Genomic DNA, 23079 nt, shown 5'->3' on the forward strand with positions numbered 1-23079 from the left:
CTAGTTACACTCTATCAGCGTCTGAGTTCACTGACCTCCCCAGTATCCAGGAAAAGCTGTCCTCTCTCATGAGCACAGGGCTAGTGAGGATCACACCCATGACACCAACAGTAACTGGTAAGAAAGTGATTGATTTTTTACATTTCAAAATCATTGTCCAATGCAAATTGTACTGTAATCAAGTAGATTACTATAAGTTTAGGTCAGCTAGTCGCAATGTGACAACCCGTTTATCCCAGAAATTTTAGAAGAACCTGTTCAATCTTGAAGCTACCTTTCAACATTTGACTTTTGCATGAGAAATACTTGAGACACAAACCTAAATATGTCTCAAATTTGATCTACTCTAGTTGAGAGACAGCCAAAAGGAAGAGATGTTGTGTTCTTGTTGGATGGATCAGATGGTACTAGAACTGGATTCCCAGCAATACGAGACTTTTTGCAAAGAGTATTAGAGAGACTCAGTGTGGATGACAACAAAGACCGTGTCTCAGTGGTTCAGTACAGTAGAGATCCAGCTGTCCAGTTCTATTTGAACACATATGCGACAAAAGTCGAGATCCTTGACGTTGTCAGAGGTTTGAAGCACAAAGGTGGAAGACCCCTTAACACTGGAGCAGCTCTCCATTACGTGAAGGATAATGTCTTCACAGTCTCTGCTGGAAGCAGACGCCTGGAAGGAGTTCCTCAGGTCCTGATATTGCTAAGTGGTGGCCGGTCTTCTGACAGTGTTGATGCACCAGCTTCTGCCCTCAAACAGCTGGGTGTCTTGACCTTTGCAATTGGTACCAAGAGGTCTGATAGTAAAGAACTGCAGAAGATATCTCACGATGCCAATTCTGCTCTCTCTGTGTCTGATTTCACCGACCTTCAACGTATTCAACAGCAACTTCAGTCCTCCTTGGAGGCTGTGGTTATTGACATCCTCCCAGAATCCCCAACTGTACTTGGTATGTTGACAAGCACGGCCTTTGGCTGGCCTTAAAGGCTACCTGGCTTGTTTTGCCTTCACTCAATGAAATGTATTAAGTGAAATACCTGATAAGCTCTATTTTTGTTTTTGAAATGAAGTGATGGTATGCTTCCATACTTATTAGAATTGGAAAAGGCCATGCTAGGTGCTGTTTAGAAATAATCCATTACGTTATGATTAGTATACGACGGTACTTTTTGCCAAAGTGTTTTATTTTTTGTCTTCCTATCATTTCTCAGTTTACACTGCCAAAAAGGATGTTGTATTCCTTCTGGATGGTTCTGATAGCACAAGGAATGGCTTCCCTGCTATGCAAGATTTTATTGAGAAGGTGGTTGAGAAACTCAATGTGGGAGAGAACAAAGACCGTGTGTCTGTCGTCCAGTACAGCAGAGATGCAGAAGTCCATTTCTACCTGAATACATACACCAAAACAAAGGATATTGTTAATCTGGTCAGAGGGCTGAGACACAGAGGAGGCAGACCCCTCAACACTGGGGCCGCCCTCCAATTTGTCAGTGACACTGTATTTACAAACCCTGCTGGGAGTAGGCGCCAGCAAGGTGTACCACAAATATTGATCCTGCTAAATGGTGGAAGGTCTGTTGACAATGTAGATACTCCAGCCTCTGTTCTCAGACAGCAGGGCATCATTGTCATTGGAATTGGAACAAGGAGCTCTGACAGTGGAGAGTTGCAGAAAATATCATATGACCCTAGTTACACTCTATCAGCGTCTGAGTTCACTGACCTCCCCAGTATCCAGGAAAAGCTGTCCTCTCTCATGAGCACAGGGCTAGTGAGGGTCACACCCATGACACCAACAGTAACTGGTAAGAAAGTGATTGATTTTTTACATTTCAAAATCATTGTCCAATGCAAATTGTACTGTAATCAAGTAGATTACTATAAGTTTAGGTCAGCTAGTCGCAATGTGACAACCCGTTTATCCCAGAAATTTTAGAAGAACCTGTTCAATCTTGAAGCTACCTTTCAACATCTGACTTTTGCATGAGAAATACTTGAGACACAAACCTAAATATGTCTCAAATTTGATCTACTCTAGTTGAGAGACAGCCAAAAGGAAGAGATGTTGTGTTCTTGTTGGATGGATCAGATGGTACTAGAACTGGATTCCCAGCAATACGAAACTTTTTGCAAAGAGTATTAGAGAGACTCAGTGTGGATGACAACAAAGACCGTGTCTCAGTGGTTCAGTACAGTAGAGATCCAGCTGTCCAGTTCTATTTGAACACATATGCGACAAAAGTCGAGATCCTTGACGTTGTCAGAGGTTTGAAGCACAAAGGTGGAAGACCCCTTAACACTGGAGCAGCTCTCCATTACGTGAAGGATAATGTCTTCACAGTCTCTGCTGGAAGCAGACGCCTGGAAGGAGTTCCTCAGGTCCTGATATTGCTAAGTGGTGGCCGGTCTTCTGACAGTGTTGATGCACCAGCTTCTGCCCTCAAACAGCTGGGTGTCTTGACCTTTGCAATTGGTACCAAGAGGTCTGATAGTAAAGAACTGCAGAAGATATCTCACGATGCCAATTCTGCTCTCTCTGTGTCTGATTTCACCGACCTTCAACGTATTCAACAGCAACTTCAGTCCTCCTTGGAGGCTGTGGTTATTGACATCCTCCCAGAATCCCCAACTGTACTTGGTATGTTGACAAGCACGGCCTTTGGCTGGCCTTAAAGGCTACCTGGCTTGTTTTGCCTTCACTCAATGAAATGTATTAAGTGAAATACCTGATAAGCTCTATTTTTGTTTTTGAAATGAAGTGATGGTATGCTTCCATACTTATTAGAATTGGAAAAGGCCATGCTAGGTGCTGTTTAGAAATAATCCATTACGTTATGATTAGTATACGACGGTACTTTTTGCCAAAGTGTTTTATTTTTTGTCTTCCTATCATTTCTCAGTTTACACTGCCAAAAAGGATGTTGTATTCCTTCTGGATGGTTCTGATAGCACAAGGAATGGCTTCCCTGCTATGCAAGATTTTATTGAGAAGGTGGTTGAGAAACTCAATGTGGGAGAGAACAAAGACCGTGTGTCTGTCGTCCAGTACAGCAGAGATGCAGAAGTCCATTTCTACCTGAATACATACACCAAAACAAAGGATATTGTTAATCTGGTCAGAGGGCTGAGACACAGAGGAGGCAGACCCCTCAACACTGGGGCCGCCCTCCAATTTGTCAGTGACACTGCATTTACAAACCCTGCTGGGAGTAGGCGCCAGCAAGGTGTACCACAAATATTGATCCTGCTAAATGGTGGAAGGTCTGTTGACAATGTAGATACTCCAGCCTCTGTTCTCAGACAGCAGGGCATCATTGTCATTGGAATTGGAACAAGGAGCTCTGACAGTGGAGAGTTGCAGAAAATATCATATGACCCTAGTTACACTCTATCAGCGTCTGAGTTCACTGACCTCCCCAGTATCCAGGAAAAGCTGTCCTCTCTCATGAGCACAGGGCTAGTGAGGGTCACACCCATGACACCAACAGTAACTGGTAAGAAAGTGATTGATTTTTTACATTTCAAAATCATTGTACAATGCAAATTGTACTGTAATCAAGTAAATTACTATAAGTTTAGGTCAGCTAGTCGCAATGTGACAACCCGTTCATCCCAGAAATTTTAGAAGAAATTGTTAAATCTTGAAGCTACCTTTCAACATCTGACTTTTGCATGAGAAATACTTGAGACACAAACCTAAATATGTCTCAAATTTGATCTACTCTAGTTGAGAGACAGCCAAAAGGAAGAGATGTTGTGTTCTTGTTGGATGGATCAGATGGTACTAGAACTGGATTCCCAGCAATACGAAACTTTTTGCAAAGAGTATTAGAGAGACTCAGTGTGGATGACAACAAAGACCGTGTCTCAGTGGTTCAGTACAGTAGAGATCCAGCTGTCCAGTTCTATTTGAACACATATGCGACAAAAGTCGAGATCCTTGACGTTGTCAGAGGTTTGAAGCACAAAGGTGGAAGACCCCTTAACACTGGAGCAGCTCTCCATTATGTGAAGGATAATGTCTTCACAGTCTCTGCTGGAAGCAGACGCCTGGAAGGAGTTCCTCAGGTCCTGATATTGCTAAGTGGTGGCCGGTCTTCTGACAGTGTTGATGCACCAGCTTCTGCCCTCAAACAGCTGGGTGTCTTGACCTTTGCAATTGGTACCAAGAGGTCTGATAGTAAAGAACTGCAGAAGATATCTCACGATGCCAATTCTGCTCTCTCTGTGTCTGATTTCACCGACCTTCAACGTATTCAACAGCAACTTCAGTCCTCCTTGGAGGCTGTGGTTATTGACATCCTCCCAGAATCCCCAACTGTACTTGGTATGTTGACAAGCACGGCCTTTTGGCTGGCCTTAAAGGCTACCTGACTTGTTTTGCCTTCACTCAATGAAATGTATTAAGTGAAATACCTGATAAGCTCTATTTTTGTATTTGAAATGAAGTGATGGTATGCTTCCATACTTATTAGAATTGGAAAAGGCCATGCTAGGTGCTGTTTAGAAATAATCCATTACGTTATGATTAGTATACGACGGTACTTTTTGCCAAAGTGTTTTATTTTTTGTCTTCCTATCATTTCTCAGTTTACACTGCCAAAAAGGATGTTGTATTCCTTCTGGATGGTTCTGATAGCACAAGGAATGGCTTCCCTGCTATGCAAGATTTTATTGAGAAGGTGGTTGAGAAACTCAATGTGGGAGAGAACAAAGACCGTGTGTCTGTCGTCCAGTACAGCAGAGATGCAGAAGTCCATTTCTACCTGAATACATACACCAAAACAAAGGATATTGTTGATCTGGTCAGAGGGCTGAGACACAGAGGAGGCAGACCCCTCAACACTGGGGCCGCCCTCCAATTTGTCAGTGACACTGTATTTACAAACCCTGCTGGGAGTAGGCGCCAGCAAGGTGTACCACAAATATTGATCCTGCTAAATGGTGGAAGGTCTGTTGACAATGTAGATACTCCAGCCTCTGTTCTCAGACAGCAGGGCATCATTGTCATTGGAATTGGAACAAGGAGCTCTGACAGTGGAGAGTTGCAGAAAATATCATATGACCCTAGTTACACTCTATCAGCGTCTGAGTTCACTGACCTCCCCAGTATCCAGGAAAAGCTGGCCTCTCTAATGAGCACAGGGCTAGTGAGGGTCACACCCATGACACCAACAGTAACTGGTAAGAAAGTGATTGATTTTTACATTTCAAAATCATTGTCCAATGCAAATTGTACTGTAATCAAGTAAATTACTAGAAGTTTAGGTCAGCTAGTCGCAATGTGACAACCCGTTTATCCCAGTAATCAAAGAGGAAATTGTTCAAACTTGAAGCTATCTTTCAACATCTGACTTTTGCATGAGAAATACTTCAGACACAAACCTAAATATTTCTCAACTTGTATCTCCTCTAGTTGAGAGACAGCCAAAAGGAAGAGATGTTGTGTTCTTGTTGGATGGATCAGATGGTACTAGAACTGGATTCCCAGCAATACGAGACTTTTTGCAAAGAGTAGTAGAGAGACTCAGTGTGGATGACAACAAAGACCGTGTCTCAGTGGTTCAGTACAGTAGAGATCCAGCTGTCCAGTTCTATTTGAACACATATGCGACAAAAGTCGAGATCCTTGACATTGTCAGAGGTTTGAAGCACAAAGGTGGAAGACCCCTTAACACTGGAGCAGCTCTCCATTACGTGAAGGATAATGTCTTCACAGTCTCTGCTGGAAGCAGACGCCTGGAAGGAGTTCCTCAGGTCCTGATATTGCTAAGTGGTGGCCGGTCTTCTGACAGTGTTGATGCACCAGCTTCTGCTCTCAAACAGCTGGGTGTCTTGACCTTTGCAATTGGTACCAAGAGGTCTGATAGTAAAGAAATGCAGAAGATATCTCACAATGCCAATTCTGCTCTCTCTGTGTCTGATTTCACCGACCTTCAACGTATTCAACAGCAACTTCAGTCCTCCTTGGAGGCTTTGGTTATTGACATCACCACAGAATCCCCAACTGTACTTGGTATGTTGACAAGCACGGCCTTTGGCTGGCCTTAAAGGTTACCTGGCTTGTTTTGCCTTCACTCAAGGAAATGTATTAAGTGAAATACCTGATAAGCTCTATTTTTGTATTTGAAAAGAGGTGGTGGTATGCTTCAATACTCATTAGAATTGGAATATTTAATGCTAGCTGCTGTATAGAAATAATCCATTACGTTATGATTAGTATACGACGGTACGTTTTGCAAAAGTGTTTTATTTTTGTCTTCCTGTCATTTCTCAGTTTACACTGCCAAAAAGGATGTTGTATTCCTTCTGGATGGTTCTGATAGCACAAGGAATGGCTTCCCTGCTATGCGAGATTTTATTGAGAAAGTGGTTGAGAAACTCAATGTGGGAGAGAACAAAGACCGTGTGTCTGTCGTCCAGTACAGCACAGATGCAGAAGTCCATTTCTACCTGAATACACACATCAAAACAATGGATATTGTTGATCTGGTCAGAGGGCTGAGACACAGAGGAGGCAGACCCCTCAACACTGGGGCCGCCCTCCAATTTGTCAGTGACACTGTATTTACAAACCCTGCTGGGAGTAGGCGCCAGCAAGGTGTACCACAAATATTGATCCTGCTAAATGGTGGAAGGTCTGTTGACAATGTAGATACTCCAGCCTCTGTTCTTAGACAGCAAGGCATCATTGTCATTGGAATTGGAACAAGGAGCTCTGACATTGGAGAGTTGCAGAAAATATCATATGACCCTAGTTACACTCTATCAGCGTCTGAGTTCACTGACCTCCCCAGTATCCAGGAAAAGCTGGCCTCTCTAATGAGCACAAGGCTAGTGAGGGTCACACCCATGACACCAACAGTAACTGGTAAGAAAGTGATTGATTTTTACATTTCAAAATCATTGTCCAATGCAAATTGTACTGTAATCAAGTGAATTACTAGAAGTATAGGTCAGCTAGTCGCAATGTGACAACCCGTTTATCCCAGTAATCAAAGAGGAAATTGTTCAAACTTGAAGCTATCTTTCAACATCTGACTTTTGCATGAGAAATACTTCAGACACAAACCTAAATATGTCTCAAATTGTATCTACTCTAGTTGAGAGACAGCCAAAAGGAAGAGATGTTGTGTTCTTGTTGGATGGATCAGATGGAACTAGAGCTGGATTCCCAATAATACGTGACTTTATGCGAAGAGTATTAGAGAGACTCAGTGTGGATGACAACAAAGACCGTGTCTCAGTGGTTCAGTACAGCAGAGATCCAACTGTCCAGTTCTATTTGAACACATACGCGACAAAAGTTGAGATCCTTGACATTGTCAGTGGTTTGAAGCACAAAGGTGGAAGACCCCTAAACACTGGAGCAGCTCTCCAGTACGTGAAGGATAATGTCTTCACAGCCTCTGCTGGAAGCAGGCGTCTGAAAGGAGTTCCTCAGGTCCTGATATTGCTAAGTGGTGGCCGGTCTTCTGATAGTGTTGATGCAGCAGCTTCTGCTCTCAAACAGCTGGGTGTCTTGACCTTTGCAATTGGAAACAAGAGGTCTCATAGAAAAGAACTCGAAAAGATATCACACGATGCCAATTCGGTTCTCTCTGTGTCCTATTTCACTGACCTTCAACGTATCCAAAAACAACTTCAGTCCTCCTTGGAGGCTCTGGTTATTGACATCATCCCAGAAGCACCAACTGTACTTGGTATGTAAACCAGCCTCTTGTTGTTCTGAAAGGCTACCTTACTTGTTTCACCTCCACTAAGGGAAATAAAATAAGTGAAAGTCTTGTTTTGCTAAATTTTTGTGATTGAAATAAGGTGGTTGTGTGCGTTCATACTTTTGAGAAAGTTGTCAGTGCTTGGCCTTTAAAAAAAATAATCCACTATTTTTAGATTAGTGTTGATGCTTGCTTTTTACAATCGTGTTTTATTTGTTGTCTTCCTGTCATTTCTCAGTTTACACTGCCAAAAAGGATGTTGTATTCCTTCTGGATGGTTCGGATAGCACCTTTAATTACTTCCCTGATATACAGGATTTTGTCGAGAAAGTAGTTGAGAATCTAAATGTGGGAGAGAAAAAAGACCGTGTGTCTGTCGTCCAGTACAGCAGAGATGCAGAGGTCCATTTTTATCTGAATACATACAGCATGAAAGAGGATATTGTTGATTTGGTCAGAGGGTTGAGACACAGAGGAGGCAGACCTCTGAACACTGGGGCCGCCCTCCAATTTCTCATCGACAACGTCTTTACAAACCCTGCTGGAAGTAGGCGCCAGCAAGGTGTACCACAAATATTGATCCTGCTAAATGGTGGAAGGTCTGTTGACAATGTGAATGCTCCAGCCTCTGTTCTCAGACAGCAGGGCATCATCGTCATTGGAATAGGAACAAGGGGCTCTGACAGTGGAGAGCTTCAGAAAATATCATATGACCCTAATTACACTTTATTAGTGTCTGAGTTCACTGACCTCCCCAGTGTCCAAAAAAAGCTTTCCCTTCTCATGAGCACAAGGCAAGTGAGGTTCAAGCCAATGTCACCAACAGTTACTGGTAAGGAGGTCACTGATTTTAACATTTCACAATACTGGTAGGACGCAAATTGAACTGTAATCAAGTGAATTACTGTAAGTTTAGGTCAGCTAGTGGCAATCTGACGAAACTGTTGTGCCAGCATTCAACATAACACTTTTGCACAAAAAACATTTGACACACACATCTAAATATGTCTCAAATTATATCTACTCCAGTAGAGACACAGCCAACAGGAAGAGATGTTGTGTTCTTGTTGGATGGATCTGATGGTACTAGAACTGGATTCCCAGCTATGCAAGACTTTGTCCAAAAAGTAGTTGAAAGACTCAGTGTGGATGACAACAAAGACCGTGTCTCAGTGGTTCAATACAGTAGAGATCCAGCTGTCCAGTTCTATTTAAACACATATGGGACTAAAGTTGAGATCCTTGACATAATCAGAGGTTTCAGGCACAAAGGCGGAAGACCCCTCAACACTGGTTTAGCCCTCCAGTACTTGAGAGATAATGTCTTCACAGCCTCTGCTGGAAGCAGGCGCCTGGAAGGAGTTCCTCAGGTCCTTATATTGCTAAGTGGCGGACAGTCTCATGACAGTGTTGATGCTGCAGCTTCTGCTCTCAAACAACTGGGTGTCTTGACCTTTGCAATTGGATCCAAGAGGTCTGATAGCAGAGAACTTCAGGAGATATCCCACGATGCCAATTCTGTTCTCTCTGCGTCTGATTTCACTGACCTTCAACACATCCAACAGCAACTTCAGTCTTCCTTAAAGACTGTGGTTATTGAAATCAGTCCTGAACCATCAACTGTACTTGGTATGTTGACAAGCACGGTCTCTGGCCGGTCTGAAATGCTTACTGGATAGTTCCACCTACTATTGAAAGAAATTAATCCAGTTTAGCTCAATGATGTCGAGTGAAAAGAGGTTGTGGTATGCTTCCTTACTGTAAACAAAGTAGAGAAGGCAATGTTTGTGTTTTCAGAAAACAGTTCATCACTTTATTGGTAAAACATGATCAAGCCTTTGGCAATGGTTTACATTTTTTGTCTTCCTGTCTTTCTCAGTTGACACTCCCAGAAAGGATATTGTTTTCCTTCTGGATGGTTCTGATAGTACAAGGAATGGCTTCCCTGCTATGCGTGATTTTGTTGAGAAAGTGGTGGAGAAACTCAATGTGGGAGAAAGCAATGATCGCGTCTCTGTAGTACAATACAGCAGAGATTCAGAGGTCAATTTCTATTTGAATACATACACCACAAAAGAAGATATTGTGGATTCGGTAAGAGGGCTGAGACACAGAGGAGGAAGACCCCTCAACACCGGGGCCGCCCTCCAATACGTCAGGGACAACGTCTTTACAAACTCCGCCGGGAGTAGGCACCTGCAAGGTGTTCCACAGATATTGATCCTGCTAAATGGTGGAAGGTCTTTTGACAATGTAGATACTCCAGCCTCTGTTCTCAAACAGCAGGGCATCGTTGTCATTGGCATTGGAACAAGGAGCTCTGACAGTGGAGAGCTGCGGAAAATAACCCAGGATCCTAATTACACTCTATCCGTGTCTGAGTTCACTGACCTCCCCAGTGTCCAAGAACAGCTCTCATCGTTAATGAGCACAGCACTAGTGAGCACCACACCCATGACACCAACAAAGACGGGTAAGAATGTGACTGAATTTGCATTTTAAGATCATGGTAGTATGCAAATTGAACTGTATCAAAGTGTATTTCTCTAAATGTAGGTTAGCCAGTGCAATTTAACCCCAAAAAGTTGAGCCTGGATTAATCAAGTAAATACAAAAAAATGGGATTAATTTTTATCATCTGACTTTCGTATGGTAAATGTTTGACACATGAACCTAAATATGTCTTGAATTATATGTTCCCCAGTGGTGACACAGCCAAAAGGAAGAGATGTTGTGTTCTTGTTGGATGGATCAGATGGTACTAGAACTGGATTCTCAGCTATGCAGGACTTTGTCCAAAGAGTAGTAGAGAGACTCAGTGTGGATGACAACAAAGACCGTGTCTCAGTCGTTCAGTACAGCAGAGATCCAGCTGTCCAGTTCTATTTGAACACATACGCGACCAAAGTCGAGATCCTTGACATTGTCAGAGGTTTGAGGCACAAAGGCGGAAGACCCCTCAACACTGGAGCAGCTCTCCAGTACTTGAGGGATAATGTCTTCACAGCCTCTGCTGGAAGCAGGCGGCTGGAAGGAGTTCCACAGGTCCTGATATTGCTAAGTGGTGGCCGGTCTTCTGACAGTGTTGATGAATCAGCCGCTGCTCTCAAACAGCTGGGTGTCTTGACCTTTGCAATTGGAACAAAGGGTTCTGATAGCAGAGAACTGCAGAAGATATCCCACGATGGCAATTCTGCTTTCGCTGTGTCTGATTTCACTGACCTTCAACGTATCCAACAGCAACTTCAGTCCTCCTTGGAGGCTGTGGTTATTGACGTCACCCCAGAAGCACCAACTGTACCTGGTATGTAAACCAGCCTCTTGACGGCCTGAAATGCTAGCTGACTAGTTTCCCCTACAATTGAGGGAAATTGATCAAGTCAAAAACCTGTTTAGCTCAATGTTGTGGCGTTTTTATTTACTGTAAAAAATTAGAGAAGGCAATGTTTGTGTTTTTCAGAAAACAGTTTATGACTTTATTGGTAATACACAATCGTGCCTTTCGCAATGGTTTATATTTGTTGTCTTCCTGTCTTTCTCAGTTGATACTCCCAAAAAGGATGTTGTTTTCCTTCTGGATGGTTCTGATAGTACAAGGAATGGCTTCCCTGCTATGCGTGATTTTGTTGAGAAAGTGGTGGAGAAACTCAATGTGGGAGAAAGCAATGATCGCGTCTCTGTAGTACAATACAGCAGAGATTCAGAGGTCAATTTCTATTTGAATACATACACCACAAAAGGAGATATTGTGGATTCGGTTAGAGGGCTGAGACACAGAGGAGGAAGACCCCTCAACACCGGGGCCGCCCTCCAATACGTCAGAGACAACGTCTTTACAAACTCCGCCGGGAGTAGGCACCTGCAAGGTGTTCCACAGATATTGATCCTGCTAAATGGTGGAAGGTCTTTTGACAATGTAGATACTCCAGCCTCTGTTCTCAAACAGCAGGGCATCGTTATCATTGGCATTGGAACAAGGAGCTCTGACAGTGGAGAGCTGCGGAAAATAACCCAGGATCCTAATTACACTCTATCCGTGTCTGAGTTCACTGACCTCCCCAGTGTCCAAGAACAGCTCTCCTCGCTAATGAGCACAGCACTAGTGAGCACCACACCCATGACACCAACAAAGACGGGTAAGAATGTGACTGAATTTGCATTTTAAGATCATGGTAGTATGCAAATTGAACTGTATCAAAGTGTATTTCTCTAAATGTAGGTTAGCCAGTGCAATTTAACCCCAAAAAGTTGAGCCTGGATTAATCAAGTAAATAAAAAAAAATGGGATTAATTTTTATCATCTGACTTTCGTATGGTAAATGTTTGACACATGAACCTAAATATGTCTTGAATTATATGTTCCCCAGTGGTGACACAGCCAAAAGGAAGAGATGTTGTGTTCTTGTTGGATGGATCAGATGGTACTAGAACTGGATTCTCAGCTATGCAGGACTTTGTCCAAAGAGTAGTAGAGAGACTCAGTGTGGATGACAACAAAGACCGTGTCTCAGTCGTTCAGTACAGCAGAGATTCAGCTGTCCAGTTCTATTTGAACACATACGCGACCAAAGTCGAGATCCTTGACATTGTCAGAGGTTTGAGGCACAAAGGCGGAAGACCCCTCAACACTGGAGCAGCTCTCCAGTACTTGAGGGATAATGTCTTCACAGCCTCTGCTGGAAGCAGGCGGCTGGAAGGAGTTCCACAGGTCCTGATATTGCTAAGTGGTGGCCGGTCTTCTGACAGTGTTGATGAATCAGCCGCTGCTCTCAAACAGCTGGGTGTCTTGACCTTTGCAATTGGAACAAAGGGTTCTGATAGCAGAGAACTGCAGAAGATATCCCACGATAGCAATTCTGCTTTCGCTGTGTCTGATTTCACTGACCTTCAACGTATCCAACAGCAACTTCAGTCCTCCTTGGAGGCTGTGGTTATTGACGTCACCCCAGAAGCACCAACTGTACCTGGTATGTAAACCAGCCTCTTGACGGCCTGAAATGTTAGCTGACTAGTTTCCCCTACAATTGAGGGAAATTGATCAAGTCAAAAACCTGTTTAGCTCAATGTTGTGGCGTTTTTATTTACTGTAAAAAATTAGAGAAGGCAATGTTTGTGTTTTTCAGAAAACAGTTTATGACTTTATTGGTAATACACAATCGTGCCTTTCGCAATGGTTTATATTTGTTGTCTTCCTGTCTTTCTCAGTTGATACTCCCAAAAAGGATGTTGTTTTCCTTCTGGATGGTTCTGATAGTACAAGGAATGGCTTCCCTGCTATGCGTGATTTTGTTGAGAAAGTGGTGGAGAAACTCAATGTGGGAGAAAGCAATGATCGCGTCTCTGTAGTACAATACAGCAGAGATTCAGAGGTCAATTTCTATTTGAATACATACACCACAAAAGGAGATATTGTGGATTCGGTTAGAGGGCTGAGACACAGAGGAGGAAGACCCCTCAACACCGGGGCCGCCCTCCAATACGTCAGAGACAACGTCTTTACAAACTACGCCGGGAGTAGGCACCTGCAAGGTGTTCCACAGATATTGATCCTGCTAAATGGTGGAAGGTCTTTTGACAATGTAGATACTCCAGCCTCTGTTCTCAAACAGCAGGGCATCGTTGTCATTGGCATTGGAACAAGGAGCTCTGACAGTGGAGAGCTGCGGAAAATAACCCAGGATCCTAATTACACTCTATCCGTGTCTGAGTTCACTGACCTCCCCAGTGTCCAAGAACAGCTCTCCTCGTTAATGAGCACAGCACTAGTGAGCACCACACCCATGACACCAACAAAGACGGGTAAGAATGTGACTGAATTTGCATTTTAAGATCATGGTAGTATGCAAATTGAACTGTATCAAAGTGTATTTCTCTAAATGTAGGTTAGCCAGTGCAATTTAACCCCAAAAAGTTGAGCCTGGATTAATCAAGTAAATTACAAAAAATGGGATTAATTTTTATCATCTGACTTTCGTATGGTAAATGTTTGACACATGAACCTAAATATGTCTTGAATTATATGTTCCCCAGTGGTGACACAGCCAAAAGGAAGAGATGTTGTGTTCTTGTTGGATGGATCAGATGGTACTAGAACTGGATTCTCAGCTATGCAGGACTTTGTCCAAAGAGTAGTAGAGAGACTCAGTGTGGATGACAACAAAGACCGTGTCTCAGTCGTTCAGTACAGCAGAGATCCAGCTGTCCAGTTCTATTTGAACACATACGCGACCAAAGTCGAGATCCTTGACATTGTCAGAGGTTTGAGGCACAAAGGCGGAAGACCCCTCAACACTGGAGCAGCTCTCCAGTACTTGAGGGATAATGTCTTCACAGCCTCTGCTGGAAGCAGGCGGCTGGAAGGAGTTCCACAGGTCCTGATATTGCTAAGTGGTGGCCGGTCTTCTGACAGTGTTGATGAATCAGCCGCTGCTCTCAAACAGCTGGGTGTCTTGACCTTTGCAATTGGAACAAAGGGTTCTGATAGCAGAGAACTGCAGAAGATATCCCACGATGGCAATTCTGCTTTCGCTGTGTCTGATTTCACTGACCTTCAACGTATCCAACAGCAACTTCAGTCCTCCTTGGAGGCTGTGGTTATTGACGTCACCCCAGAAGCACCAACTGTACCTGGTATGTAAACCAGCCTCTTGACGGCCTGAAATGCTAGCTGACTAGTTTCCCCTACAATTGAGGGAAATTGATCAAGTCAAAAACCTGTTTAGCTCAATGTTGTGGCGTTTTTATTTACTGTAAAAAATTAGAGAAGGCAATGTTTGTGTTTTTCAGAAAACAGTTTATGACTTTATTGGTAATACACAATCGTGCCTTTCGCAATGGTTTATATTTGTTGTCTTCCTGTCTTTCTCAGTTGATACTCCCAAAAAGGATGTTGTTTTCCTTCTGGATGGTTCTGATAGTACAAGGAATGGCTTCCCTGCTATGCGTGATTTTGTTGAGAAAGTGGTGGAGAAACTCAATGTGGGAGAAAGCAATGATCGCGTCTCTGTAGTACAATACAGCAGAGATTCAGAGGTCAATTTCTATTTGAATACATACACCACAAAAGAAGATATTGTGGATTCGGTAAGAGGGCTGAGACACAGAGGAGGAAGACCCCTCAACACCGGGGCCGCCCTCCAATACGTCAGGGACAACGTCTTTACAAACTCCGCCGGGAGTAGGCACCTGCAAGGTGTTCCACAGATATTGATCCTGCTAAATGGTGGAAGGTCTTTTGACAATGTAGATACTCCAGCCTCTGTTCTCAAACAGCAGGGCATCGTTGTCATTGGCATTGGAACAAGGAGCTCTGACAGTGGAGAGCTGCGGAAAATAACCCAGGATCCTAATTACACTCTATCCGTGTCTGAGTTCACTGACCTCCCCAGTGTCCAAGAACAGCTCTCCTCGCTAATGAGCACAGCACTAGTGAGCACCACACCCATGACACCAACAAAGACGAGTAAGAATGTGACTGAATTTGCATTTTAAGATCATGGTAGTATGCAAATTGAACTGTATCAAAGTGTATTTCTCTAAATGTAGGTTAGCCAGTGCAATTTAACCCCAAAAAGTTGAGCCTGGATTAATCAAGTAAATTAAAAAAAATGGGATTAATTTTTATCATCTGACTTTCGTATGGTAAATGTTTGACACATGAACCTAAATATGTCTTGAATTATATGTTCCCCAGTGGTGACACAGCCAAAAGGAAGAGATGTTGTGTTCTTGTTGGATGGATCAGATGGTACTAGAACTGGATTCTCAGCTATGCAGGACTTTGTCCAAAGAGTAGTAGAGAGACTCAGTGTGGATGACAACAAAGACCGTGTCTCAGTCGTTCAGTACAGCAGAGATCCAGCTGTCCAGTTCTATTTGAACACATACGCGACCAAAGTCGAGATCCTTGACATTGTCAGAGGTTTGAGGCACAAAGGCGGAAGACCCCTCAACACTGGAGCAGCTCTCCAGTACTTGAGGGATAATGTCTTCACAGCCTCTGCTGGAAGCAGGCGGCTGGAAGGAGTTCCACAGGTCCTGATATTGCTAAGTGGTGGCCGGTCTTCTGACAGTGTTGATGAATCAGCCGCTGCTCTCAAACAGCTGGGTGTCTTGACCTTTGCAATTGGAACAAAGGGTTCTGATAGCAGAGAACTGCAGAAGATATCCCACGATAGCAATTCTGCTTTCGCTGTGTCTGATTTCACTGACCTTCAACGTATCCAACAGCAACTTCAGTCCTCCTTGGAGGCTGTGGTTATTGACGTCACCCCAGAAGCACCAACTGTACCTGGTATGTAAACCAGCCTCTTGACGGCCTGAAATGTTAGCTGACTAGTTTCCCCTACAATTGAGGGAAATTGATCAAGTCAAAAACCTGTTTAGCTCAATGTTGTGGCGTTTTTATTTACTGTAAAAAATTAGAGAAGGCAATGTTTGTGTTTTTCAGAAAACAGTTTATGACTTTATTGGTAATACACAATCGTGCCTTTCGCAATGGTTTATATTTGTTGTCTTCCTGTCTTTCTCAGTTGATACTCCCAAAAAGGATGTTGTTTTCCTTCTGGATGGTTCTGATAGTACAAGGAATGGCTTCCCTGCTATGCGTGATTTTGTTGAGAAAGTGGTGGAGAAACTCAATGTGGGAGAAAGCAATGATCGCGTCTCTGTAGTACAATACAGCAGAGATTCAGAGGTCAATTTCTATTTGAATACATACACCACAAAAGAAGATATTGTGGATTCGGTAAGAGGGCTAAAACACAGAGGAGGAAGACCCCTCAACACCGGGGCCGCCCTCCAATACGTCAGGGACAACGTCTTTACAAACTCCGCCGGGAGTAGGCACCTGCAAGGTGTTCCACAGATATTGATCCTGCTAAATGGTGGAAGGTCTTTTGACAATGTAGATACTCCAGCCTCTGTTCTCAAACAGCAGGGCATCGTTGTCATTGGCATTGGAACAAGGAGCTCTGACAGTGGAGAGCTGCGGAAAATAACCCAGGATCCTAATTACACTCTATCCGTGTCTGAGTTCACTGACCTCCCCAGTGTCCAAGAACAGCTCTCCTCGCTAATGAGCACAGCACTAGTGAGCACCACACCCATGACACCAACAAAGACGGGTAAGAATGTGACTGAATTTGCATTTTAAGATCATGGAAGTATGCAAATTGAACTGTATCAAAGTGTATTTCTCTAAATTTAGGTTAGCCAGTGCAATTTAACCCCAAAAAGTTGAGCCTGGATTAATCAAGTAAATTACAAAAAATGGGATTAATTTTTATCATCTGACTTTCGTATGGTAAATGTTTGACACATGAACCTAAATATGTCTTGAATTATATGTTCCCCAGTGGTGACACAGCCAAAAGGAAGAGATGTTGTGTTCTTGTTGGATGGATCAGATGGTACTAGAACTGGATTCTCAGCTATGCAGGACTTTGTCCAAAGAGTAGTAGAGAGACTCAGTGTGGATGACAACAAAGACCGTGTCTCAGTCGTTCAGTACAGCAGAGATCCAGCTGTCCAGTTCTATTTGAACACATACGCGACCAAAGTCGAGATCCTTGACATTGTCAGAGGTTTGAGGCACAAAGGCGGAAGACCCCTCAACACTGGAGCAGCTCTCCAGTACTTGAGGGATAATGTCTTCACAGCCTCTGCTGGAAGCAGGCGGCTGGAAGGAGTTCCACAGGTCCTGATATTGCTAAGTGGTGGCCGGTCTTCTGACAGTGTTAATGAATCAGCCTCTGCTCTCAAACAGCTGGGTGTCTTGACCTTTGCAATTGGAACAAAGGGTTCTGATAGCAGAGAACTGCAGAAGATATCCCACGATGGCAATTCTGCTTTCGCTGTGTCTGATTTCACTGACCTTCAACGTATCCAACAGCAACTTCAGTCCTCCTTGGAGGCTGTGGTTATTGACGTCACCCCAGAAGCACCAACTGTACCTGGTATGTAAACCAGCCTCTTGACGGCCTGAAATGCTAGCTGACTAGTTTCCCCTACAATTGAGGGAAATTGATCAAGTCAAAAACCTGTTTAGCTCAATGTTGTGGCGTTTTTATTTACTGTAAAAAATTAGAGAAGGCAATGTTTGTGTTTTTCAGAAAACAGTTTATGACTTTATTGGTAATACACAATCGTGCCTTTCGCAATGGTTTATATTTTTTGTCTTCCTGTCTTTCTCAGTTGATACTCCCAAAAAGGATGTTGTTTTCCTTCTGGATGGTTCTGATAGTACAAGGAATGGCTTCCCTGCTATGCGTGATTTTGTTGAGAAAGTGGTGGAGAAACTCAATGTGGGAGAAAGCAATGATCGCGTCTCTGTAGTACAATACAGCAGAGATTCAGAGGTCAATTTCTATTTGAATACATACACCACAAAAGAAGATATTGTGGATTCGGTAAGAGGGCTGAGACACAGAGGAGGAAGACCCCTCAACACCGGGGCCGCCCTCCAATACGTCAGGGACAACGTCTTTACAAACTCCGCCGGGAGTAGGCACCTGCAAGGTGTTCCACAGATATTGATCCTGCTAAATGGTGGAAGGTCTTTTGACAATGTAGATACTCCAGCCTCTGTTCTCAAACAGCAGGGCATCGTTGTCATTGGCATTGGAACAAGGAGCTCTGACAGTGGAGAGCTGCGGAAAATAACCCAGGATCCTAATTACACTCTATCCGTGTCTGAGTTCACTGACCTCCCCAGTGTCCAAGAACAGCTCTCCTCGCTAATGAGCACAGCACTAGTGAGCACCACACCCATGACACCAACAAAGACGGGTAAGAATGTGACTGAATTTGCATTTTAAGATCATGGTAGTATGCAAATTGAACTGTATCAAAGTGTATTTCTCTAAATTTAGGTTAGCCAGTGCAATTTAACCCCAAAAAGTTGAGCCTGGATTAATCAAGTAAATTACAAAAAATGGGATTAATTTTTATCATCTGACTTTCGTATGGTAAATGTTTGACACATGAACCTAAATATGTCTTGAATTATATGTTCCCCAGTGGTGACACAGCCAAAAGGAAGAGATGTTGTGTTCTTGTTGGATGGATCAGATGGTACTAGAACTGGATTCTCAGCTATGCAGGACTTTGTCCAAAGAGTAGTAGAGAGACTCAGTGTGGATGACAACAAAGACCGTGTCTCAGTCGTTCAGTACAGCAGAGATCCAGCTGTCCAGTTCTATTTGAACACATACGCGACCAAAGTCGAGATCCTTGACATTGTCAGAGGTTTGAGGCACAAAGGCGGAAGACCCCTCAACACTGGAGCAGCTCTCCAGTACTTGAGGGATAATGTCTTCACAGCCTCTGCTGGAAGCAGGCGGCTGGAAGGAGTTCCACAGGTCCTGATATTGCTAAGTGGTGGCCGGTCTTCTGACAGTGTTGATGAATCAGCCGCTGCTCTCAAACAGCTGGGTGTCTTGACCTTTGCAATTGGAACAAAGGGTTCTGATAGCAGAGAACTGCAGAAGATATCCCACGATGGCAATTCTGCTTTCGCTGTGTCTGATTTCACTGACCTTCAACGTATCCAACAGCAACTTCAGTCCTCCTTGGAGGCTGTGGTTATTGACGTCACCCCAGAAGCACCAACTGTACCTGGTATGTAAACCAGCCTCTTGACGGCCTGAAATGCTAGCTGACTAGTTTCCCCTACAATTGAGGGAAATTGATCAAGTCAAAAACCTGTTTAGCTCAATGTTGTGGCGTTTTTATTTACTGTAAAAAATTAGAGAAGGCAATGTTTGTGTTTTTCAGAAAACAGTTTATGACTTTATTGGTAATACACAATCGTGCCTTTCGCAATGGTTTATATTTGTTGTCTTCCTGTCTTTCTCAGTTGATACTCCCAAAAAGGATGTTGTTTTCCTTCTGGATGGTTCTGATAGTACAAGGAATGGCTTCCCTGCTATGCGTGATTTTGTTGAGAAAGTGGTGGAGAAACTCAATGTGGGAGAAAGCAATGATCGCGTCTCTGTAGTACAATACAGCAGAGATTCAGAGGTCAATTTCTATTTGAATACATACACCACAAAAGAAGATATTGTGGATTCGGTAAGAGGGCTGAGACACAGAGGAGGAAGACCCCTCAACACCGGGGCCGCCCTCCAATACGTCAGGGACAACGTCTTTACAAACTCCGCCGGGAGTAGGCACCTGCAAGGTGTTCCACAGATATTGATCCTGCTAAATGGTGGAAGGTCTTTTGACAATGTAGATACTCCAGCCTCTGTTCTCAAACAGCAGGGCATCGTTGTCATTGGCATTGGAACAAGGAGCTCTGACAGTGGAGAGCTGCGGAAAATAACCCAGGATCCTAATTACACTCTATCCGTGTCTGAGTTCACTGACCTCCCCAGTGTCCAAGAACAGCTCTCCTCGCTAATGAGCACAGCACTAGTGAGCACCACACCCATGACACCAACAAAGACGGGTAAGAATGTGACTGAATTTGCATTTTAAGATCATGGTAGTATGCAAATTGAACTGTATCAAAGTGTATTTCTCTAAATGTAGGTTAGCCAGTGCAATTTAACCCCAAAAAGTTGAGCCTGGATTAATCAAGTAAATTAAAAAAAATGGGATTAATTTTTATCATCTGACTTTCGTATGGTAAATGTTTGACACATGAACCTAAATATGTCTTGAATTATATGTTCCCCAGTGGTGACACAGCCAAAAGGAAGAGATGTTGTGTTCTTGTTGGATGGATCAGATGGTACTAGAACTGGATTCTCAGCTATGCAGGACTTTGTCCAAAGAGTAGTAGAGAGACTCAGTGTGGATGACAACAAAGACCGTGTCTCAGTCGTTCAGTACAGCAGAGATCCAGCTGTCCAGTTCTATTTGAACACATACGCGACCAAAGTCGAGATCCTTGACATTGTCAGAGGTTTGAGGCACAAAGGCGGAAGACCCCTCAACACTGGAGCAGCTCTCCAGTACTTGAGGGATAATGTCTTCACAGCCTCTGCTGGAAGCAGGCGGCTGGAAGGAGTTCCACAGGTCCTGATATTGCTAAGTGGTGGCCGGTCTTCTGACAGTGTTGATGAATCAGCCGCTGCTCTCAAACAGCTGGGTGTCTTGACCTTTGCAATTGGAACAAAGGGTTCTGATAGCAGAGAACTGCAGAAGATATCCCACGATAGCAATTCTGCTTTCGCTGTGTCTGATTTCACTGACCTTCAACGTATCCAACAGCAACTTCAGTCCTCCTTGGAGGCTGTGGTTATTGACGTCACCCCAGAAGCACCAACTGTACCTGGTATGTAAACCAGCCTCTTGACGGCCTGAAATGTTAGCTGACTAGTTTCCCCTACAATTGAGGGAAATTGATCAAGTCAAAAACCTGTTTAGCTCAATGTTGTGGCGTTTTTATTTACTGTAAAAAATTAGAGAAGGCAATGTTTGTGTTTTTCAGAAAACAGTTTATGACTTTATTGGTAATACACAATCGTGCCTTTCGCAATGGTTTATATTTGTTGTCTTCCTGTCTTTCTCAGTTGATACTCCCAAAAAGGATGTTGTTTTCCTTCTGGATGGTTCTGATAGTACAAGGAATGGCTTCCCTGCTATGCGTGATTTTGTTGAGAAAGTGGTGGAGAAACTCAATGTGGGAGAAAGCAATGATCGCGTCTCTGTAGTACAATACAGCAGAGATTCAGAGGTCAATTTCTATTTGAATACATACACCACAAAAGAAGATATTGTGGATTCGGTAAGAGGGCTAAAACACAGAGGAGGAAGACCCCTCAACACCGGGGCCGCCCTCCAAAACGTCAGGGACAACGTCTTTACAAACTCCGCCGGGAGTAGGCACCTGCAAGGTGTTCCACAGATATTGATCCTGCTAAATGGTGGAAGGTCTTTTGACAATGTAGATACTCCAGCCTCTGTTCTCAAACAGCAGGGCATCGTTGTCATTGGCATTGGAACAAGGAGCTCTGACAGTGGAGAGCTGCGGAAAATAACCCAGGATCCTAATTACACTCTATCCGTGTCTGAGTTCACTGACCTCCCCAGTGTCCAAGAACAGCTCTCCTCGCTAATGAGCACAGCACTAGTGAGCACCACACCCATGACACCAACAAAGACGGGTAAGAATGTGACTGAATTTGCATTTTAAGATCATGGAAGTATGCAAATTGAACTGTATCAAAGTGTATTTCTCTAAATTTAGGTTAGCCAGTGCAATTTAACCCCAAAAAGTTGAGCCTGGATTAATCAAGTAAATTACAAAAAATGGGATTAATTTTTATCATCTGACTTTCGTATGGTAAATGTTTGACACATGAACCTAAATATGTCTTGAATTATATGTTCCCCAGTGGTGACACAGCCAAAAGGAAGAGATGTTGTGTTCTTGTTGGATGGATCAGATGGTACTAGAACTGGATTCTCAGCTATGCAGGACTTTGTCCAAAGAGTAGTAGAGAGACTCAGTGTGGATGACAACAAAGACCGTGTCTCAGTCGTTCAGTACAGCAGAGATCCAGCTGTCCAGTTCTATTTGAACACATACGCGACCAAAGTCGAGATCCTTGACATTGTCAGAGGTTTGAGGCACAAAGGCGGAAGACCCCTCAACACTGGAGCAGCTCTCCAGTACTTGAGGGATAATGTCTTCACAGCCTCTGCTGGAAGCAGGCGGCTGGAAGGAGTTCCACAGGTCCTGATATTGCTAAGTGGTGGCCGGTCTTCTGACAGTGTTGATGAATCAGCCGCTGCTCTCAAACAGCTGGGTGTCTTGACCTTTGCAATTGGAACAAAGGGTTCTGATAGCAGAGAACTGCAGAAGATATCCCACGATGGCAATTCTGCTTTCGCTGTGTCTGATTTCACTGACCTTCAACGTATCCAACAGCAACTTCAGTCCTCCTTGGAGGCTGTGGTTATTGACGTCACCCCAGAAGCACCAACTGTACCTGGTATGTAAACCAGCCTCTTGACGGCCTGAAATGCTAGCTGACTAGTTTCCCCTACAATTGAGGGAAATTGATCAAGTCAAAAACCTGTTTAGCTCAATGTTGTGGCGTTTTTATTTACTGTAAAAAATTAGAGAAGGCAATGTTTGTGTTTTTCAGAAAACAGTTTATGACTTTATTGGTAATACACAATCGTGCCTTTCGCAATGGTTTATATTTGTTGTCTTCCTGTCTTTCTCAGTTGATACTCCCAAAAAGGATGTTGTTTTCCTTCTGGATGGTTCTGATAGTACAAGGAATGGCTTCCCTGCTATGCGTGATTTTGTTGAGAAAGTGGTGGAGAAACTCAATGTGGGAGAAAGCAATGATCGCGTCTCTGTAGTACAATACAGCAGAGATTCAGAGGTCAATTTCTATT

At 43.6% G+C, this 23079-nt stretch overlaps 7 protein-coding genes across 7 annotated transcripts in view; all 7 read left to right on the top strand.

Moving 5' to 3' along the window:
* The window catches only part of LOC306747679 (collagen alpha-3(VI) chain-like), a 143096-nt gene that overhangs the window by 43453 nt on the left and 76564 nt on the right, over nt 1-23079 (top strand).
* On the top strand, nt 99-985 carry LOC306747379 (collagen alpha-3(VI) chain-like; the record flags this gene model as incomplete). Its single annotated transcript, XM_079230435.1, has 2 exons — nt 99-117; nt 351-985. The coding sequence occupies 2 exons, from the start codon at nt 99-101 to the stop codon at nt 983-985; spliced, it is 654 nt and encodes a 217-aa protein (XP_079086561.1).
* LOC306747380 (collagen alpha-3(VI) chain-like) lies at nt 1112-2674 on the top strand (the record flags this gene model as incomplete). Its single annotated transcript, XM_079230436.1, has 3 exons — nt 1112-1118; nt 1213-1806; nt 2040-2674. The coding sequence occupies 3 exons, from the start codon at nt 1112-1114 to the stop codon at nt 2672-2674; spliced, it is 1236 nt and encodes a 411-aa protein (XP_079086562.1).
* LOC306747381 (collagen alpha-3(VI) chain-like) lies at nt 2801-10144 on the top strand (the record flags this gene model as incomplete). Its single annotated transcript, XM_079230437.1, has 7 exons — nt 2801-2807; nt 2902-3495; nt 3729-4328; nt 4592-5185; nt 5418-6017; nt 6279-6872; nt 10119-10144. The coding sequence occupies 7 exons, from the start codon at nt 2801-2803 to the stop codon at nt 10142-10144; spliced, it is 3015 nt and encodes a 1004-aa protein (XP_079086563.1).
* Nucleotides 10174-11031, top strand: LOC306747382 (collagen alpha-3(VI) chain-like; the record flags this gene model as incomplete). Its single annotated transcript, XM_079230438.1, has 2 exons — nt 10174-10192; nt 10424-11031. 2 exons carry the CDS (start codon nt 10174-10176, stop codon nt 11029-11031), a joined length of 627 nt encoding a protein of 208 aa, XP_079086564.1.
* On the top strand, nt 11837-12694 carry LOC306747383 (collagen alpha-3(VI) chain-like; the record flags this gene model as incomplete). The annotated part of the gene is made up of 2 exons (XM_079230439.1): nt 11837-11855; nt 12087-12694. The coding sequence occupies 2 exons, from the start codon at nt 11837-11839 to the stop codon at nt 12692-12694; spliced, it is 627 nt and encodes a 208-aa protein (XP_079086565.1).
* LOC306747384 (collagen alpha-3(VI) chain-like) lies at nt 16826-17683 on the top strand (the record flags this gene model as incomplete). The annotated part of the gene is made up of 2 exons (XM_079230440.1): nt 16826-16844; nt 17076-17683. 2 exons carry the CDS (start codon nt 16826-16828, stop codon nt 17681-17683), a joined length of 627 nt encoding a protein of 208 aa, XP_079086566.1.

Source organism: Taurulus bubalis (assembly GCF_910589615.1).
Source record: "Taurulus bubalis genome assembly, chromosome: 15".
Taxonomy (NCBI): domain Eukaryota; kingdom Metazoa; phylum Chordata; class Actinopteri; order Perciformes; family Cottidae; genus Taurulus; species Taurulus bubalis.